Raw genomic sequence first — 20231 nt, 5'->3', positions numbered from 1 at the left:
CTCAAGTGATAATTGAAGGGAAAAATTAACATTTTTCAGAGGATGGTGAGGCGCTGGAACAGGTTGCCCAGAGCAACTGTGGCTGTCCTGTCCTTGGAATTGTTCAGGTTGGATGGGGCTTTGAGCAACATGTCCCTATGCATGGCAGGAGGGTTGGAAATAGATTATTTTTAAGAGCCCTTCCAGCCAAAGCCATTCTATGCTGATGAATTTACCTCTGCTCAGTGCTAGAATTTCTTCACTTAAAATAACAACAGTGTCAAAAAAGAAAAAAAATATTAAATATTACTACACATTTAAGCTTTGCTTCTACAATTGCTCCAGGCTCAGTAATTCACAATACCTGGAGGAATTTGAATATATTTGAAGCCTTCTGGTTTTTTAACCTGTGTATGTGTTCGTGTGTTACAAAATTCTGCCTCTCTAGAGGTGAGCAGACACCATGTGCCACCTACTTTACCATTTTGCTTCAGAGGTTTGACTTGTTGAAAAGTAAGGTTAATGCAAATAAAATTACTTTCCCCTCCTGGCATTTGGCAATCACACAGAAATGCAGCAGAAGAGCAGAGTATGAGAGAAAGTCACTTCTCAGAGCTGTGCTCAGAAAGAATAATAAGCATTAAATTCAAAATGAACCATCTGTGACAACCCCTAAGCAGTGCCTCATTTCAGTAAGTGCAAGCCTGGGCATGAAAGTGAAACTGTATGTAACTGTCAATTAAAATAATCAAATATAGACTTTTCTGCCTCTGGGGGAGGGTATGCACAAATTTTCTGGAAGCCCTCTCTTTTTTATTTTCTTGGCAAAAATTTTACAGTTCAGGAGAACTGAGTCACATTTGTAGCCAACGTGTGTTACACAACTCCTGGGAGGAAAGGTGCTGGAAGAGGCACTTCCACTGTGGATCACCTCTCAGTAGTCCATGTATATCTGGTGTAAGATAATGTAACTTCCCATCCAAATTAATTCTAAAACAATTTCTAAGAAAAGAGTGATTTCACATCAGAAATAAAGTATTCACCATTCCTCATTTGGGAAAATTGTATCTTATACAGTTGCATTTTTAAACAAAATCCAGAGGGTTTCTGTTGGTTCACTCAGATCATAAGAAACCAGGGCAGCATAGCCAAGGTAAATAGAAACACATGGAAATTCCTGCTTGCCCAAACACTATATGTGTGTATATATACTGTACCTTGAATGGCTACACCTTTGGATTTATAGGATTTAAATCACATCAAAATTTGGTCCTCAGAGAGTTCAGCAGGCAGTTCTGGGAAAGGGTCCAGAAGAATTCAGTCAGTAACCGTGAAGACTGTCGTTTTATAAGATATACGTTGCTGACTGAAAAAAAAAAGTATTGTTAGGCAGTAAAATTGCAGTTTTAGTCCTTATTGAATTTGGACCTACGCTGCAAGCTGTAAAAAATGCTCAGCTAATAGAACATTGTGTATATTTATTGAATCTGGAAAATACTCCTGAGAGAGCAGCTCTCAATGCTGCCAGGATACTTTCCATAAGCACTGAAGTAGAGTTGTATGTGTGTAAATACCAAGTGATTTTCAAGGCCATCCATTTTATTGGTACTACTTTATAAGCTGTTTTGTCACCTGAGTGAGTATGTGGCTATTTAAGAATGTAAAAATCTTAAAAGTATTTTAAATGCTGTTTTATCAATATTCAGGTGTTAATCGATGTTTAAAATAAGACAATAATATGGCAGTAGCTCAAGCTCTGCTTGCCTTCATGTTTTGGTTTCAGCTGGGATAAAATTAGTCTTCTTCTTACAAGAACAGTGCTGTGTTTTGGATTCAGGATGAGAATAATTTTGAGAACATTCTGATGTTTTGGCTGTTGCTCTGCAGTGCTCACCTTATGTCAAGGAATTTTCAGTGGCTCATGCTCTGGCAATGCCAGTGAGGAGCTGGACCAGGAGCTGGGAGAGCAGGCAGCTGGGACAGCTGATCCAAACTGTCCAGAGGGATATTCCACACCATAAAGTATCATGCTCATATGAACTGGGGGATTTGGATGGGAAGGGCTGATTGGAACTGGGGGACAGACTTGACATCTTTCAGGAGATGGTGAGCACTGGTGCTGTGCATCACTTGTTTCTTTCAGGTTTTCTTTCTTTCTCTCCTTTTCATTTTAATTATTGTTTTTATCGTTAGTACTATTATCATACTTCCCTTTTTTTCAATTATTAAACTGTTTTTTATCTCAGCCCACAAGTTCTTACTTTTTTCTGATTCCTCTCCCCAGCTGACTTGGGGAAAGAGGAGCGAGAGAGTGTCTGCATGGTATTTAGTTGTCACTGGGTTAAAGCACAACACTTAAATATTCAGTCTCACCACAATCAAAGCCTGTTTGCAGGACTCAGCAGTGAGAATGCCTTTCTCTGCATGCCTTTTGAGCAAATCAGGGACTTGCCAGGACCTCCTTAATGGGAGCCACCCCAAGGCACGGCCGTGACTACATCATCTGCCCCGAGATCTCAGCTGTGCCTCTTTCTTCCAGGTATTCCTTTCAGGATGAAGAGGACATGTTCATGGTGGTTGATCTCTTACTTGGAGGTGACCTGCGTTACCACTTGCAGCAGAACGTCCACTTTAATGAAGGAACTGTTAAACTGTACATTTGTGAGCTGGCCCTTTCCTTGGATTATTTGCAGAGATACCACATCATTCACAGGTGAGTGAATTTCATTTGAGGAATGGGCTGCTTACTTTTGGCAGAGCAGAGGAGTTTTATCATATATCTGATTTTATAGTTCTGTTTATTCAAAACCTCTGAAAAGTTCCCATTGCTTCAAGGGTAGAAGTTGGCTCTGAAAGGTTTTCAAGTGCTTTCTTTCTGTCCAGACCCATTTAGTAGCCTTGTATCCTTCTCATACTGCCCTTTTCTCCTTCTGATCTCATACTATGATGTACATTTTTCACTATGGTCTTTAAATACTAAAGACAACCCATAACAGCATCCTGATTGCTTTTAATTTATCTTTAATTCTCCAGTGCCTCAAAGTTACTGAACACAAAAATGTAATCCAGTACAAGAACTTCCCCCAACAACATCAGGGAATGGTTATAGAACCTAAAGCTGAGAATATTTCTTTTATTTGCAGGATCTGCATGAAGGTCAGGAGGAAGAGAGGTGGGGAAGTAGGAATAATAGTACAAGTCAATTGGAGCAATGATAGAGCCTGCATCTTTTTTGCACTTTTTATATTACAGCAATGTGTTGGGTTTTCTGCCATACAGAAGCAAAGATAGTATTCATTTCAAAAAAGATGTCAAGAGTCAGGGTCAGTTTTCCTTAAACATTTTGGCATTTAACTAAAGCAGCAGGGACAACTTCTATTTTTATGTTAACACAGCAACTATGAAATTCTAAAATTATGGGCTTTAACCTTTATTTTATTCTTTCTTAGGCTAAATGCAGGGTTATCTCTTCTGATTTAGAGTGGCATGAATGCAAAATTACAGTTTTGTGTATACAAAATCTGGATGTGACTTTCAGAGACCAAACTAAACTAAGTTGTGCCCTAGATCTCCCAAAGACCAGTATAAACAAATTCCTTGAAATACATTAATGGAGAGTTTTCATCCACTTGCCAGAGCTGCCTCATGATTTCACAATAAAGATACAATAAAAAGTATGGTCTGACTTTCAGAGGAGGAATGGTCAGCATGAAATCTATCTGAGCAGAGATGCAATGGTAGGTGGGTATTTGGTGCTACTGAAACCGTGCTAGACAAAATTCCACTAAACATTGCAACACTTGTTTTGCTTGCAATTGAAACTCCAAATATAATAAAACTTGTAAATATTGCAGGAAAATTCTTTAGTAGACTGTTACTATTTTGGTACATTTCCATGTATTTTGCATAAATTTTCTTTTCTCGGTCAGCGTTTTGAAAAGGGAGCTCAGAATTACAACTGACCTTTGTTTCTAATGCCTTAAGGAATGTTCTTGGTGAAAAACAAATTGATGAGATCTTTTATGCAAATAGGCTGGCAAAATATTCATGAGACAATCCAGTTTGTAATCAAAACTTGTATTTTGCTAGAAGCTTGTAGCTTAAAAATGTACCACAGAAAAGCCTGAGAAAGCTAACAGTCTGGAAAGAATGAAGGAATGGATTGAAGTCATTGTGGCTGTTCACAGCTTTTTGTGACAGCGTCTGTCTGCCTTGTCACAGTCCCACTATGAAACTGGGCTTAACTCTGATCTCTTCTGTATTACTTAATCATGACAAGAAAACACTTGACACATTTTTTTTCTTTGAGTCATAGTGGTTCAACACCTGGTGATTTGCACTTAGGTGGGGGAAGGAATGGCCATCCAGAGCTGGTTGTTGGCTCAATGTGGGGGCAGGTTCTGGGGTTTGGATTTTGCTTTCACTCTGAACCAAAAGCTTTGACAGAAAGAGGTGAGACAAAACAGCACTCTCTCAGCCTGCAGTGGTGGTACTGACTGGCTAGCTAGGATTGTTGTCTAGGGATCTGGTTCAGGATTCAGTTTTGTTATGGAAGAAGCTGGCAGTCCTGAGATCTGAGTGTGTCTGTCCCGCTTCACTGCTTACTGCCCAAATTACCCTACTGCAGCACAAGGAGCCTTTTACCTCTCATCTTCTCACCAGTTACCACAAAATCACAGATGGTCTACAAACCAGTGAACCTGTCATTTAGCCAGGTGAGTCCCAGAACATTCTGCCTTCCATCCCACCACCACCTGGAGCAGCAGCCTGTGGGATGGGTCCTCAGCTGCCTTAAATCCCTGTAGCATGTCTGGCATCAGGAGTGCAGCACTGACTTAAATTAGTTCAGGAGCAGAGCCAGCAGAGATGCACAGTGAGGACACATCTAGTCATTCCTTTATCATTGCAAACACACCATCTCGTTTGGAGGTGAAATCAGTGATCTGCTTGGTGTTTATACTTTGTGGCTGCGGGCCTCAGCAATATCAGTGTTACCAAGTGCTTCCAGTCAGCATTCACATGCTGACCTACAAAACTATATTAGATCTTTCATTTTAAAATGAATGTGTTGGCTGCAGAAAGGAAAAAAATACTGTTAGTAAGTCAGAGAGTCATTGAGAAAGCCCACTCCTAGATGTTGTCTTGGCTACAAAAAAAGAATAGTTGAACAATTTATCAGACTGGCTTGGTGGATTTTCAAACTGCAGTATCATAAAGACCTGAATATATGGGCTGTGAATGAGAAGTTTAATTTCTAATATACAGCTGTGTATGAAATATGTTCAGGTTTCCATTACTATTGCATCCAGCAACACGACAGAATGCTTTTTTCTAACCTGTGGCCCCAGGATTTTGCTACAAAAGGAAATGGTACTGAAGGGGACAGGGGTTCCCAGGCACGTAGGAATGGATGCAGAAGTGAGGAGATCAGGATTATGCCAGTTCCCCTTGGAGATGCCCTGCAATGCCTCTGTGTTTGTTGATGTGGTTGGTGGTGTGTACTTTGAATGTGGCAATCATTTCAGCTATAGGACTATTGTTACTGCAGGGACAAATTTAGCTATAAATAGAGTAAAACCCACTACTGTTCTGGTGTATTTATGAAACTTGCAATTTTTATTAATCACATCCGTGTGTATAAAATCCATATTTGTCATGCATAATTCTGCAATAGTGGATTTATTTATTATGGCACAATAATAAATGCCGCTCTGTGTCTCACAGCTCTATTATAAATGTTTGCATTTGCATGGATATTCACCCAGAATTATAAAAACTTTAAAAAAAAATCTAAGTTTCAAGCTATTATTTGAAGACTATTCTGAGTAAATTTTTCACTTAACTTATACAACAGCTAACTTAATATTGAGATTGTTGGTCACAGATAAGAGTTACACTGAAAACCCTTATTTTCTCACAGTCCTGTTGGAATAATATTTTATCCACTTTTCTCACATGAAAAAAAGGACTATTTTAAAGCTGTAGAGGTGGTATTTCTTATACATACTTGGATCCCAGTACACCCAGAAAGGCTTCTTACAGTATACATCATCTCAAACATTCTCAAACCTTGGATCAAATCCGGGATTCTGCCATTTCAAGATGGTATGACTAAACACATTCCTTCCAGAACTGGTTGTATAATGCCAGTGAATAATGCAAAAAGTTTTCTCATCAGAGGCTGAATAAACTTATTTCAGCCATGAGTAACTCAACCTCCTCCTTTCACAAATGATGCTGTTCATCCATTTCAATCGAACCACCTGCCTCCTCACCAAAGTAGGCTGCCTGTTTCCATTCAGCAGTTCCTCCGGCAGTAGCTCCAGTGTTGTCTCTTCCAGGAGGCTCTTGCAGCTCCAGCCCTGGCTCAGAGCAGTGCTGGCCCTGCAGTGCTGTAGCTGCTGCCCTGCTAACATGCTCATACTGAAAAAAATCACATTTTCTCTTTTTAAGGGGCAAGTGTTAACTGCTACACCCTCACAACTTCTCATCATTGTCTGGCTCCATTGGTTTTCATCTGCTTAGAGAGGAGGCTGGATGTGGCAGATGTCTGGAATGGAAATTGCAGTAACCTTCCAGCACAATTTTAGGATACTGGACTAGCTGTTTGATCAGCGTGCCCAGGACACTTTTATTTTAGTGGGGTTTATTTAATGCAAAACTATTCATGTGTGTATGTGTACATATATAAGTGTACATAAAAATTATTTTGAGCACAATATGACTGGAATGAGCCTGGCTTGGCAGGTCTGTGCTGTGTGGCTGCTGTGGTCACCAGTCTGTTTTCCATTCCTCCAAGTTCTGCTTCCAATGGAGAATAGCACCAGGAGTTATTCCAGCTCCAAGTAATTCAATAGCAGTGCAGGGTGGGCCAAAGCTGATGGAAAATGGTGGCAAATTGAGCATTGCATTTTCCTCTGCCAGATGATCCACTGCAGGGCAAAGCTGTTTTGCTGCTACCAGCAGGACAGACTTTACTCACTGTTCAGGACTGGACCTGTTTGCTCATTGCTGAGTCTTTCAAGTTGTTCAACAGTCTGGAAATAAGACACTACATCTGAATGATTAGACATTGCTTTAAAATGGGCCTTCCTTGTCTCACTTGTGACAACATACAGCAAAAGAACAAACTCTGCTTAAAAGGGTGCCCTTCATAACATTTTCCATTAAGTATGTAAGCAGTAAATAGTTTTGAAAATGACTTGGAAATGGAAAATTTACCCCTAGTTTTTCACAGGTGTCACAGGCAGAATAGTGCCAACCTGAGATTTAGCTGTACATACAAAATGAAACACAGTTCCTTACTTTCTGCTCATCTAATAGCCTTTTACTTTCTGGCAAGTGTGTGTAGATGAAGAAAAAATGTAGTAGGGTCTGAAGCAGATGAACTAGGGAAAAAATAACCATAATATGACTACTATTCATAAACAGTATCAAAGATCATAGCAGATCAAGTCCATTGCATTGTCTTAGTTTGTGTTCCCATGTCTCTTCCATGGCATTGTGTTGTGTTCTTTAAACAAGTGCTAGCCCACATTATTCTGAAGAAAATTACAGGAACTGAGCAATGAGCTACATAGGAGAAGTAAATCAGAAAACATGTCAAAACCAGTCAAAAAAGAAGCACCATGCAAACCATAAAGCCCTGAACACCTACTGAATGTTTATGAGCCAGCTAAGATGGAAAAAGAAAGTGATTCACAAATTCTAGGCACAAAGGATATTTAAATTTCAGTCATGCATTAACAAAGAATTAGATACCACAAGATACAAATACACAGAGAACAAGCCTTTCAACTTCTGAACATAATTCTCTCCCTACAAGAACAAATTAATTGTACTTCTGTTTAGCTACAGAAAAAGTTATTGATATACCAGATAAGATACTGCTAATAAATGAAGCTGGTGTGGAAATATACTGAGAATTCTATATACAAAATATATAAACTATTAATAAAGTAAAGCAGGCTGTATTGGGAAAGAGACATAGGAAAGAAGCATTCTGAGGTGCATGATGTCTGATCAGGTGCTCCAGTTCCTGCCACTGGCACAGATATAATTTTTATTGTGGGCCTGACATGCTCTCCCTTCCTCACTGAGGTGAAAAACCAGATGCCCATCACACCCTCACTCCGCCAGTACCCCACAGCTGAGACACCCTCACTGAAGCCAGCAGGGTGTTTCCTTAGCTTTCAAGTGAGTAGATGAAGTCACCTCTTCTCGCTTGCTTTCATCTTCCCTCTCTCATTATTGGAACATCAAGGCCTTTTAAAATGTGTTTGTGGCACACCAGCACAATAGTTTCCTTATTGATTGCTTCTCTGTTTAAAATCAGACACCCAGGCAAGTTTAGATATGATCTAGACATGTATAAGTCCCCAGTGCCCTAGTGATGGCACTGTGATTTTAGAAATTTCTCTCTTGTTTGTTTGTTTGTTTGTTTGTTTGTTTGAGCTAAATGACAATGAAGTGAAGGGGGATTCAGGGAAACCTTTAAATCAGTGTAAAAAAAATATGATTTAGATAGCATTGTTTGAAATCCTTTCTAGAAGAATTAATAACTCTTCCTTCTAGATTTGTGTCATACACTCCTTTGTGTCTAGATCACATCTACACTTCTGTGGGTGTCTGTTTTTAAACAGAGAAGCAATCAATAAGAAAACCAACTATTGTGTTGTGTACACCACAAACACAAACATTAGTTTCACCCCCATGTAAATCAGCTGCCATCAGCTGTCTGTGTTTCTGCTTTTCCCTTCCTGGTTTTCTTTAATAAACCTTTTACATAAACTTACCCTTTCACGAAAACCAGGCTTTAGGGTTCATGATGTGTATTAAAATGCTACATATCCCTCAGCTCCATAATTTAGCATCCTATTGATGGATAATAAAATTAAGTGTTTCCTTTCCTTTGTTTCCTTCCTTCCCCCACTCCACAGTATTCAAATTTTAATCATGAATCATTTTTAGACATTCAGACACTGAATCAGAAGATGCTGAAAGAACTAAAGCAGAGCTTTATATTCAAAATTACCTCAGGTCTCCACCCATAAATCTGATCTGGTTAATTCCAGCTTTGTGACCAGTTATCAGAGATCTCTTTCTTTCACAGAAATCCATTTAAAAATTGTTAGTGTTCCTTTAAGCTTCAAGTGATTTTAGTATGGGTGCTGCTTTCAACTGATTTATGCCAGCAAACACCACCATATTAATAGCATGTTGATACTGTTATGCTGAATATAATAATCAAGAGTATTAATAACTATGTGCAAATAATTTTTACTAAGTAATTAAAATGATTAGGGACTCTTTCTACAGAGGCATAATAGTATCCACTGTGATATTTAAAACTTAAAGAAATTTTAAATCTTTGATTAAAGTATGTAGATGGAAAAGGGAATACAGAAAAAGACTCTAAATTTCATGCTAAGCAAATTATGAACCAAGATCAACATATGGACAATTGGTTTTTTCTCCTATTTCTGCTTCAGTGGTGGCAACATACTTTTCAGCTTGGATGAGCAACACAAACATAAATTAGTCTATCATTTCCTTGGAGATTTCCTTACAATGTAAGCTTTTCTAGTATATGGCAAAATAAAAAAAGACTTAAGAAAAATGTGCACTTTTACTTGATTTCTTCATGCCTGCAATAGCCTTCTGAATCTCAGGTGTTGAGTGAACTGTTCATGGTATGGCAGAAGATATTTCATTAATGGGTATTGCAATTTGAGCTTCCTTCATGCCTTGGAAATGCGTTCAGAAGCTTTCAGTACACCTTTAATATTTTAGGTGAGAAGTGGTCTCCTTTGTGCAACTTTTGACTTCACAGATATACTGAGAGATGAGAAGAGTGTGAGTTGTAATTGTGGTCATCTGACAGTTTCTTCTTTCAAAATAAGTTATCCTGTGAGCAGGGACTGCAGTTAAGATACAAATCAGTTTTGTTATGCTGAAGTTGCCTTTTCAATTTTTTTCCCTTGCATTTCTTCTCTCTACCCCTCCTTGGATGCTCCTCAGGACACTCCCTCAAGGTTATTTTCAAACGTTCCTATATTCTCTGTAAAATCCTGTCCCAACTCCCCTGGATGGGTTTATAGAGAGGACAAAGCACAGCAGCTCAAAGCTTTGATGTTGTGTGACAGACAGTGCTACTGATGAGCCTCTGCTTCTCCCAACACGTGCATACACAGCTTACATTTATCCCAGGGGAATTTCCCAGGATAATGCAGTGTGGATAATCGTGCTTTCCTGCAGCAGAGGAGACAAGGAAAACCTGCAATTCAGCAGCTGTGGTGCTCTTCCACACGAAGAAGTACTGTCAGCAGGGAAAGATATTAAAATACTATGCCAAACTGGGACCCTGCAAGGTGGGAACAGCACTTAGTAGGCAGTGCACATTCAATAGAAGAAAATGTATTAAATTGTGTTCAGATTAATTGGGTCATTCTTTATAGTGATGATCAAAATCATCTCTACAGTCTGACTAATAATATTGAGAAATAGCCTCTATCCAGTGGCTACCCATTTTAATTCAGACATTTATCTCTTCATTTTGTTATAAATGTGAAACTTTTGTAGTGTTCTGAATGCAGAGGAGTTCCTTTCTAGCCTAAGAAAAGCACAATAGAAAACCAGAGCATCTCTCTTTTCTGGTCTTTCAGAGTGACTATTCTGTGTCTAATCACATTATAGTCTCAAATTTTATTTCAGTGATAGTCTTAGTGTACATGTCACTTTTTTTTTAGGTTTGGGGTTTTAATTATGGACAGATACATTTGAAGATAAATGTGAGGATTATATGATAAGACTGTGGGCCCTCTTTCTATACTCAGATACTGTCTTTACTGTGCTATCAGGCTGAGTTTAGATTGCAAATATTTTGGGGATCCTCTCCTTGGACAGACAGTAGCAATAGAAGAGAAATTGATGGTAAGATAGATGGATTTTGAGGGTACCAAAACAAGGACATCATTTACCTGCATCAAGTGGGGCAGAGATGTCCAGAGGGGGACTAGGATGGCTGAGGAAAAGACCAGGGAGTGCAGAGAGTGGTGTAGGAATGGGCAAGAGAAAACTGCTGTGGAAAGAGTCAGACTCTAAAAGCCAAAGTTAGGAGTGAGCAGAGAGTGTGAACATAAGGGTGCAGTAACAGAGGAAATAGGGGTTTGGTGGCAGTATGTGAATTCCCAGTCAGTGGGATAAGATTTACTGAAGACTGAGTGGTTTTGGGTATGTCTTTGTCATTGTAGGGGTCAAACAGCTTTATTTACCAGCTGTGAAAACCTCTGCTCAGAGCTCTGCAGATAAAAGTTAATACATGGACATAAAGATTAATTTCTCTGCATATGTCTAGAAAAGGTGAGGATGTGGGGAAATGCAGTTTTGTACTTCCCATGTTTCTCCCCCAAGCTGCTACAATAATTAAGATATGATCTTCATTAAAAATCTCAGACCAACAGGACTACTCAATGAGTGTCAGAGGTCTATTTTGAATGAAATCCAATAAAAAATAATTGACATATTGTCAATAATCAGTAACAATTACTAATATGGTCACTTAACAAGACTTGCTGAGTGGAAAACCTATTGCCAGGATGCTGCATTTCTCAACTTTTATGCTAATTAAATGTATTAGATATCTAGAGTTCTGCCTTTAAAATCCACAGAGAGTCACAACTTGCCTCTTAATTTGAGATGCTGCAGAATTTTCCCCTGGTGGTGCTCCTTCAACTGTCTTCTGCAAATCTCCTAAGCCACAGAAATGTTTTACAGATGCACCCCAATGCAAACACATGCACTTACAAATGTGAAGAGAGTTAACACTAATTAAAGTACCAGCTTATTTCCCTGAGTCCCAGAGTACCTCTAGTGCTGAAACTATGAATTATGAGCATGTAACTTAGGGAAGTACATTTCCAGCAAACAGTCTTTTATCCCATCATTATTGTTTAATATTTGCTTTTGGAAGACACAGTGTCAAAAAGGAATAGCATATGAGATCTACAGCTGAGAAATGGAATTATTAAGCCTCAGTTGTCTGTATTTTTGAACCTATACATCAGACCACTGTAACCCTTCAGTTAGTGGGGCTGGTCATTGCCTGCTGTTCCCTCCTATGAAACACTTGGTGACAAGTGACACGAGACAAGATGTTAACTCCCCAAGGTGAAATGTGGCTCCAGTTGTACACAAGCAACAAAAAGTTGTACCACTATGTGGTATTGCCAGGTTCCCTGCATGCCACAAACAGCTGCTCTTGCGAAGTCCACCTGCCTTGGAGGGAAGCAAGGAACCCCTGGGCTTCTCCACAGACATCTCCCTCTAAGCCTCTAAGCTTCTACTGGCCTTCTAAGACAGTACAGAGCTTCAGAAGGTTCATGCTGCAAATGAGAAGGATTTTGTTTCTTATGGTAGCAACTAAAAAAACTCTTAAGTGTGCAAGGTGTTCTCAATACAGCATAATTAATCATGTATGAAGGATTGCGTTGTTCGTGGTGTGAGATGACGTCAAACAAGACAATGAGAGCCTGAAGTGTGACTCCTGCAAGAGGCTTAAACACCTGCCTGCACTTCTGTGATAACACCTTGCAATAATTTGACTTGAGAACATTCCCAGTTGTTTTCATAATTTCACACAGCATGCAAGATTTTTATGTTTTTAAAAACTTAGTCCACAGTTCACCAAGACTTAAATGGAGTCAATACTTTTTGAGTTGTCTGTCGAAACAAGCCAACCTAGCCAACAAATCCATAAAGCTAAAAGAATTTATAAAGCTTTCAATTCATCTAAAAATAGTTGGTCACGTTGGATTGACCAACTGCACATTGCTTCTGCACTCCAATAAATGTGATGTTTATACATCTAATGGCAATAAATGGGTATGTGGATGCCTAATTCACAACAGGACCTAATCCAAGCGTTTTAATCTGAGATCAGAATCCCATATCTATTTTCACTTGAATAAATAACAATAATCCTTATAATCATTTCAGTGCAAGTAGTTACTGTAACAGCAGGTTCTCTGCACAGAGTCTAAATTCACCTTCAATCCTACTGTATTCTTGCCTAGTAATCCAGTTAATAAGGATGCTGGCACTACAGTCTGTGGGCTCAAACAGGATTGTTAATACCTGATTCCTCATCCAGATTCTTCAAGAGGAGTGAGAATACTTGGCTGTTTGATTTCAGGCAACAAGCAACAAGTTGTTGACATCTGGAATTGTGAAACTTCTCAGAAGGGTGGTGTACTAACTAGGAGCTGGGTTTAGGTCAAGTGTTGCCTGTCATGTCTCGTCTATTCTAAACAGCAATATGCAGTAATACACATATTTATTGCTCTGTTAGTTTCTTTGCAAATATTCCATCTTAAAAGCATACAAAATTATTCTTACCAGTAGCCTATTACTAAGGTATGTGAAGCTCAACATGGAAAAGTGTTATGGGACATGCTACTGACATTTCAGGTAGAAGCAGGTCAGTTTTTAATAATTTATGAAATATAATAATTTTTTTTCTAGAATAGACTGCACCTCCTTTCCTGGTCTACCACAGCAAACTTTTGCATACATTAAATTCATAAAATGAATTTAATTCATTTAATGAAGGGGAAGCATATGAAGAACATCAAAGTTCATTTGTTTGTGGAACACATTCAATATCCTCTTGGTGATATGTCCTGGTTGTGTATATTATGGGATGCAAGGTGGTCAGTTTGAGGAATAAAGGGCCAAATACTCGTACCTATGTCATAAGCACAAGCCAGCAGGAGATGCTGGCAGCACTGAGGGTCATTTTGGGCTTCAGATCAGAGTGAACAACAGCCTGGCGTGGTTGTTTCCTGATTGCTGCTCTGCTGCCCTGCTCCCTGCTGCATCGTGCTGCTGAAACTCAGATCAGCAGAAAATGTGCTTATTGGGAGGTTTCACTGCTGCACTGAGCCAGGGCACTTGCTGAAAGCCTGAAACCTTTAGAAGCTGCTGTTTCTTTCTCTGCCCTGCACATGAGGAGCACAGTGCTGAACCACACTTTAGTTGCCAGCCATGTTGACTGTAATTCGTTGCACTGTGGTATGGATGAAGGAAACAGCTGGTAAATAATGTGATAATATTATTGTGGATTCTGTTATTCTAGCAGGTGGCACATGAACTTTTAGGTATAGAAGTTGGTAGAGGGTTTAAGGTAAATATTAGGGATATTATACAGTAATTACACAGTATGAACAGTGGCTGACGAGGACACCTGTGTGCTTGGAATTTTGTTAATTTTCTTTTTGAATTTGCCTGATAAGCTGAGCAAACTCTTGGGGATGCAATACATCTGAATGGATCTATTCCATATTTCATGCAGAGAAGAACAAAGGAGCAGCTATATGAATTTCAGTCATTACAAAACACCACACTTACGATGCTGGATTTTACAACAGATGAAGCCAAATGCGCTTATCAGTAACAATGCTCTCCTGATTTGTCTTTAGGCAGAGGGCAAATGTCATCAATTTCTTCTCTCATTCAGTTTCACACATGGATTTCTGCCCGAGAAAATTGGAAGAGGGCCTGTGCCTTCTACTGGAAGGAGAATGATAGTCTTGCAATTGCTGGCAGAGTACACACCAAGTACATTCTCCCTTATTTCTAGTCAAAAGCTCTCTACACAAGCTCATGGAAGGAAGCATCACCATTGCAATGCATACACTTTCCTGCTGTATCAGATAATTCTTTCCAAATGCCACACTCCAGTTCATGCCTAATGAGTTGTGCCCTTCCCATGGTTATCAGAGGTGTCACCTGCTCTTGAAAGCTGATTCACGTGGAGTGGTTTGACCCTTGTGCTTGTACACACAGAAGGTCTCAGCAATACTTGACTCTACAACACAGAAAAGGTTAGAGTCATCAGCTGTGAGATTATCAAACATTACTGCTCTGTGGTGATTTTGCACGACTCCTCCACACAACCTGAAGAAACATTTGGCTGAAGAAGCTTTTTATTTGAAATGCAGTGATGTTTGGCATCATCAGTGTTGACAGTTGTCCCAGGTTCCCTTCAGCTCTACATGGAATTCCAAGCCCTGTACCTGTGTAATGTTAACTCTAGAAAACTGTTCTAACAAAGGAAGTGTCACATTTGTAGTTACTGTAAATCCTTCGGGCAAAATGAAACCTAACCATTAGTTTGCCTGCAAGTTGCTTGTGCTTGTAAATGTTTGGTTGGAAAAGAACCATTGTGTCAGAAAGACAAATCCTTGATGATATAGCCTGGGCTTTGTTATGTGAAAGCTCAGCTTAAAAGGCTGCAGTGGTACTTTGCAGTCCCGTTCTCTGAGATATCATTCAGTGCAGCACAGAGGAGACAAAGTACAGATTCACAGACTCCTTTGGGCAAATCTTTCTAGCTTTTACAACATTTAAGAACCTTTGCATATTTTTCTTGCTATTGCATTATATAATTACCTCTGCGGTAAAGCAATTTTGGTTATTCAATAAGAACAACATAATGAAATAGTCTGTGTTTAATATTTTTATTTTGATTTGACATCTGTGTAAATTCTGAAGTTGAATGTAGCCAAAGAAGACTGTTATCTAGATATTTATGCCCAGAAATTTGAAAGGTTAGCTATAAGATTCCTTTATTTTAAAAAGGCAAATTTTCTTTTATTTTTCCTTTATTTTCTTCAGCTTGGGATAACAGTATCTACTACAACTATTTATGCAAGTTAAAACTGACAAATACAGTGTTTCCAAAGCCCACTGGCCTTCCAGACAAATGTAGATATCATTACTGCCACCTATTGCTACAAGGAAAGAATTGAAGATGTTTCATATTTGTGTATTTCCACATGGGGATAAAATAGGAAAATAACAAGCTTGTTCCAGTAAAGGCATTTGTAAATAAACATGTTTTGATATCCTCTTTGACAGCTTTATTTTCAGAGCTATATAAAATTGGCTAGTACAAGTGTTAAGAAAATCCAGAATTGTCATGGACACATAATAAAAAATAGTGCTAAACAAGAAAGGAACTCCAGGCACCACACAGCTCAGCATCACAGACCCTTGTTTGTATATAAATGGAACTGCAATCCCAAGCCTTTGAGCCAGGGGCCAGATATTCTTTAAATGTACATAGGGAGTGGTAGGGCCTCAGAGGCCTTCATGAGTGAGAGCTTTTTCACTTGTCAAAGTTATTAAAGCAGTTATATCTTTCTTACAGACTAGAAAATGCCACACAGGTTGTCCCAGAAAGAAAAGGCTCCAAAATGTGATAATGGACTGGATGATGGGAGTTTGATTAGGAGCATATGAGTGCTTGCTACCAGACAAGTACTTGGAAGTTGTTATGGATTTTTCATTTCAGCATTAAAGCCCAGGAGTTGGAATTGTAGAGAAAAACAGAATAATCGAATACCTCATCTTCTCAGCTTATTTTCAGTTTTACTGAACTGTTTAAATTTCCATATTACAGTGATGCACAGGATCATATAATGTCACAACATCCATTTGAGCAAGAAAAGAAGGCTCTGAAGATCTTTTAATGAAAGGACAGTAAGTGGCAGCAATTGCTGCTGAGATCTAAGTGAGTGGTATGTGAACAGGCAATCAGAGGTCTGGAGCTGTCAAAGTCCTTAATTCCCATTCATTTAATAGTAAATAACAGTAAAAAACTCCTACTTTTTCTTACTACAATCTTTTTTTAAAACCATTGAGCAGGTCTGGAAACTAGTAACAATGTTGGTCAGGAACAGAAAAATAAAAAGATAAATGAGTGATGTGGTGTTGATGAAAGGAAGAAAAGATGCATCACACTTCATTAAGGCTGTTTGTTAAGTCCTCCTGGTTTGTGCCCTGCACAGTTCAGCTCTGGAAGACATCTCATTTCTGTGCTGCCCTCACAGAAGCAAAATATGTTTGGAAAAATTAATCCCTTGGCTGTACAGTAGCTAATATATACTAGCTTTTCCTTTATCCAAAGTGTCAATAAATTCAGTAAAGAAAACCTCAATATCTATGCAGTCATTTCTTTTATAAGTGCATGCCGTGGACATTTGTATTATTTGTGAGTGTAATAATAAATAGGAAGGAAATAAGGTCCCTCTCTGTGAAAATCAGAATTTGTTTACATTTCTTTCCATAACCAGAAGAAAACCATTTATCATACATTATATGGTTCAATTCAGTGCTCTGATCCAGTGATGTCTCATGTGAATTCAAATAATCCATAGCTGAAGCTTATGTTTCCCAACTCCTTGCCCTTTTTATGGTTGTTGAGAACTGCTATGCACCTAGTATTAATCTTACTGCCTATTCCTATATAAGGAAAAAAATATTATCATTAGATACAAACTGCATGATTAAGAAAAAGCTTTAACTCAGTATTTTAAGGTTTATCTTACACAACAGTTGGGTTGTTAGCACTAAAGAGAAAAACGGACTAGAAAATGTCAATTAAAGTGGAAACAATGTCGACTGAAACCAGTGTAATCCTTCTGCTGACCTCAAGGGCCTTTGTCTGAATCCTGCTTCTTTTGCACCCTTATGAGAATGCAAAATCCATCTAATTTAATTTCTCTGTGGATATGTTGAAACTACCTTTGAGGAAAAAACCCTTAGTGTTCTTCAAGGGCATGGATTGTCTTCACTGTCAGCCAATGAGTTTTTAGTGATTCACATGTAAATTTGTTCATTTACCTACTTAAAATTAATTAGTATCAATGTGAAGTGGTAGCTTATGAACCAGCCATCAATTTTTTCTTGAGCAAACTGGGAAATTCATGGTTGAAGTCACCAGAGATACTCCTTTAATTTGTAGATGGATGTTTCAAGTCCAGTCAGTAAAAACAGAGACAAAAAGATATGAAGTCCTGATTGATCATATCACGTGAAACTTTTTCTTGAGATTGTACTGAATTTCAAGCTTTAGATCAAGTGGCATCATCATATGGTTTTCAGTCCTTTTTTTACAATTATTTAATCTAACAAAGGACACAAAAGTGTGACCTCTGGAAGGTTATTTATGGTCACTAATCCAGGTGAGCAACTCAGAATCTCCCCTTTTGATGTGTATATATATATAATTCCTGTCATTTTATCTAACACTGGCTATACAGTAATCTAGATTTGTTCATTACTACTGAGATTTCTCAGAGTCTTCTTCAGGTGGTATAATCCTTATTCTTTTACTAGTTACATAGCTAATAACTATTGTGTTACACCTCTCCAGTGCTGAACTGCAGGGCATTTTAATTTTAGCCTCATTTCAAGATGAAGATAGGCTATTTATTCCTACTGTATTCTTCATGAGCATTCAAGCCCCATGATAGAATTTAAGAGGTGAAAGCTCTCACTAGCTGCCAACTGCTATGGGCTATATCAAAGACTCACTAAATTCCACATATACAGTTCTCTCACCGGTTTCTTCAATCTTTCATGAACTTCCTTGAAGTCAAAAGGAGGGGAAATAAGATGGTCTTTGAAGATGGATACATTATTTTTCATAGACTCAGCCTAATTCAGGCTGGAAGGGACCTCCAGAGGCCTCTGGTATAATGATCTTCCCAAAGCAGGGTCAGCCTTCAGATCAGAACAGATTATTTGGGATTTATCCAGTCAGTTCTTGAAGGATGAAGACTGCATGACTTCTCCACCTCTTGATTTAGAAACCTGCTTCTACTTCGCTTAATAACATCAGAAAGAAACTGATGGAAAAAGTAATTAAAACTGCAGATTCTTGAACCTAACTCCTTTATAACCATTGTGAGCCTCACCAGGGAGGACTCTCTGACTGGCATAGGCAGTGAACATGAGTTGAGCCACATGTGTGGTTTTACTCCATGCAAAGAGAAAATCTGCAAGCACATGGGATGCACACACAGCCTAAATATCATAGAAGATACAAGGAGATTATTAATCGTTCTTTCCTACTTAGAAATAATATGCAGCATCTTCTTAATCAGCTTTCATCCTTCAGGCAGCTTTGTTTTGATATTTGTAGCTAAGGCAATTGAAGAAATCTAGAAATAGTTTCATGGGCAATATCAACAAGTGGTAGTTAAATTGTGGGATTTTTCTCTCTTTTTTTTTTCTCAATTGTTCACACCTTTGAGTTTCTTGAGCCAGCTTTTATGTTAGTTATGCCTTGTCCTGTCACTGAGCAAAAGACTTCCATAGCTCTGCTGGTCATTGCTTGATGAATGGTCAGAGAGAAGCCCAGGGCATGTCTGAATCCAAACCGTGGTGTGATCCTCACAAAAGTTCTTCAATTTCTCCTATGAGCTGGTTCAAAATACTTGGATTACAAAATGAGTGTTTCAATTAATTCTCTTAACTAGGAATATGTAAAACAGGAAAACTCTGAAGTTAAGGTGCTGCATTTCACACTCTGATACTGTTTAAATATCTTGCTAATGGGAAATTTTTTCAGAAAATTTGATGTTTAATCAAACCAGAATTTCACTTACATAGTATATTTGAATTTAACTTGCTTAAGAGAATTTATCTTATAAATTCACTGAAACAGTGGTTTAGTGTTGCTGTTTGCCACGCTGAAATGACCACACGAAGACTGGGAACTTGAGAGAAAGACAGAGCAGGGGTGGAAAGCCCTGATTTATTTATTTCATCCTATTATATACTTTTAGAAAGGTGACCATGGATTAGAGGGTAGAATTCCCACCTCTCAACCACATTGGTCAGAAGAACTGCCATTCAACACTCTTCTTCTCAAGAAGAATGCAAAAACAATGACAGTATTTACAAAAACAATTTCTTGTTTGAACGAGCAGAGCTCATGTGAGAAGTGAGAATTTCTACTTGAATATGAACGCTCGGAAAACTAGGAAATCTCATGGTGACAGTTTAATGAATTTAATTAGAGTATTTATCTGGAGGAAGTAAATATAACAGACTCCATGAGCCCCCAGTTCTGAATACATCCAATAACTTGCAGTGCACCTGGGCCTGCCAAGCCTTCGTTTGACCCCACTGAACCCTCTCTGCCCTGCACCTGGCTGGCAGAGGGCAGTGCAAGGGCAGAGCAGTGCCCTTGCTCCTCTGCACTTTCTGGAGCTTTCAACAAGCTGCCTCTGGAGAGCAGAGCTTTAGTGCACGCTGTGGGCTGGGGACAATCCCACAGCAGAGAGCTGCTGGAAGGAACCCTCTGTACGGTGACCCCGTGCTTGTCCTTCCCACCTGCCTTGGGATCCGTGCATCTCACACGGCCCCAGGCATGTGACCCCAAAACAGCACTGTCATACTTA

The 20231-nt window shown here is 38.9% G+C and overlaps 1 protein-coding gene across 1 annotated transcript in view; it reads left to right on the top strand.

Moving 5' to 3' along the window:
- The window catches only part of STK32B (serine/threonine kinase 32B), a 158577-nt gene that overhangs the window by 84479 nt on the left and 53867 nt on the right, over positions 1-20231 (top strand). Inside the window, exon 4 of the mRNA XM_063401606.1 lies at positions 2519-2692. Within this exon, the coding sequence (XP_063257676.1) occupies positions 2519-2692 (174 nt within the window). The remainder of the gene's footprint in view (positions 1-2518; positions 2693-20231) is intronic.

The sequence above is a fragment of the Prinia subflava genome, chromosome 7 (assembly GCF_021018805.1).
Source record: "Prinia subflava isolate CZ2003 ecotype Zambia chromosome 7, Cam_Psub_1.2, whole genome shotgun sequence".
In the NCBI taxonomy this organism is placed as follows: Eukaryota; Metazoa; Chordata; class Aves; order Passeriformes; family Cisticolidae; genus Prinia; species Prinia subflava.
The sequence above is the reverse complement of the archived record's forward strand: the minus strand, read 5'-3'. Positions and strand labels throughout refer to the sequence as shown.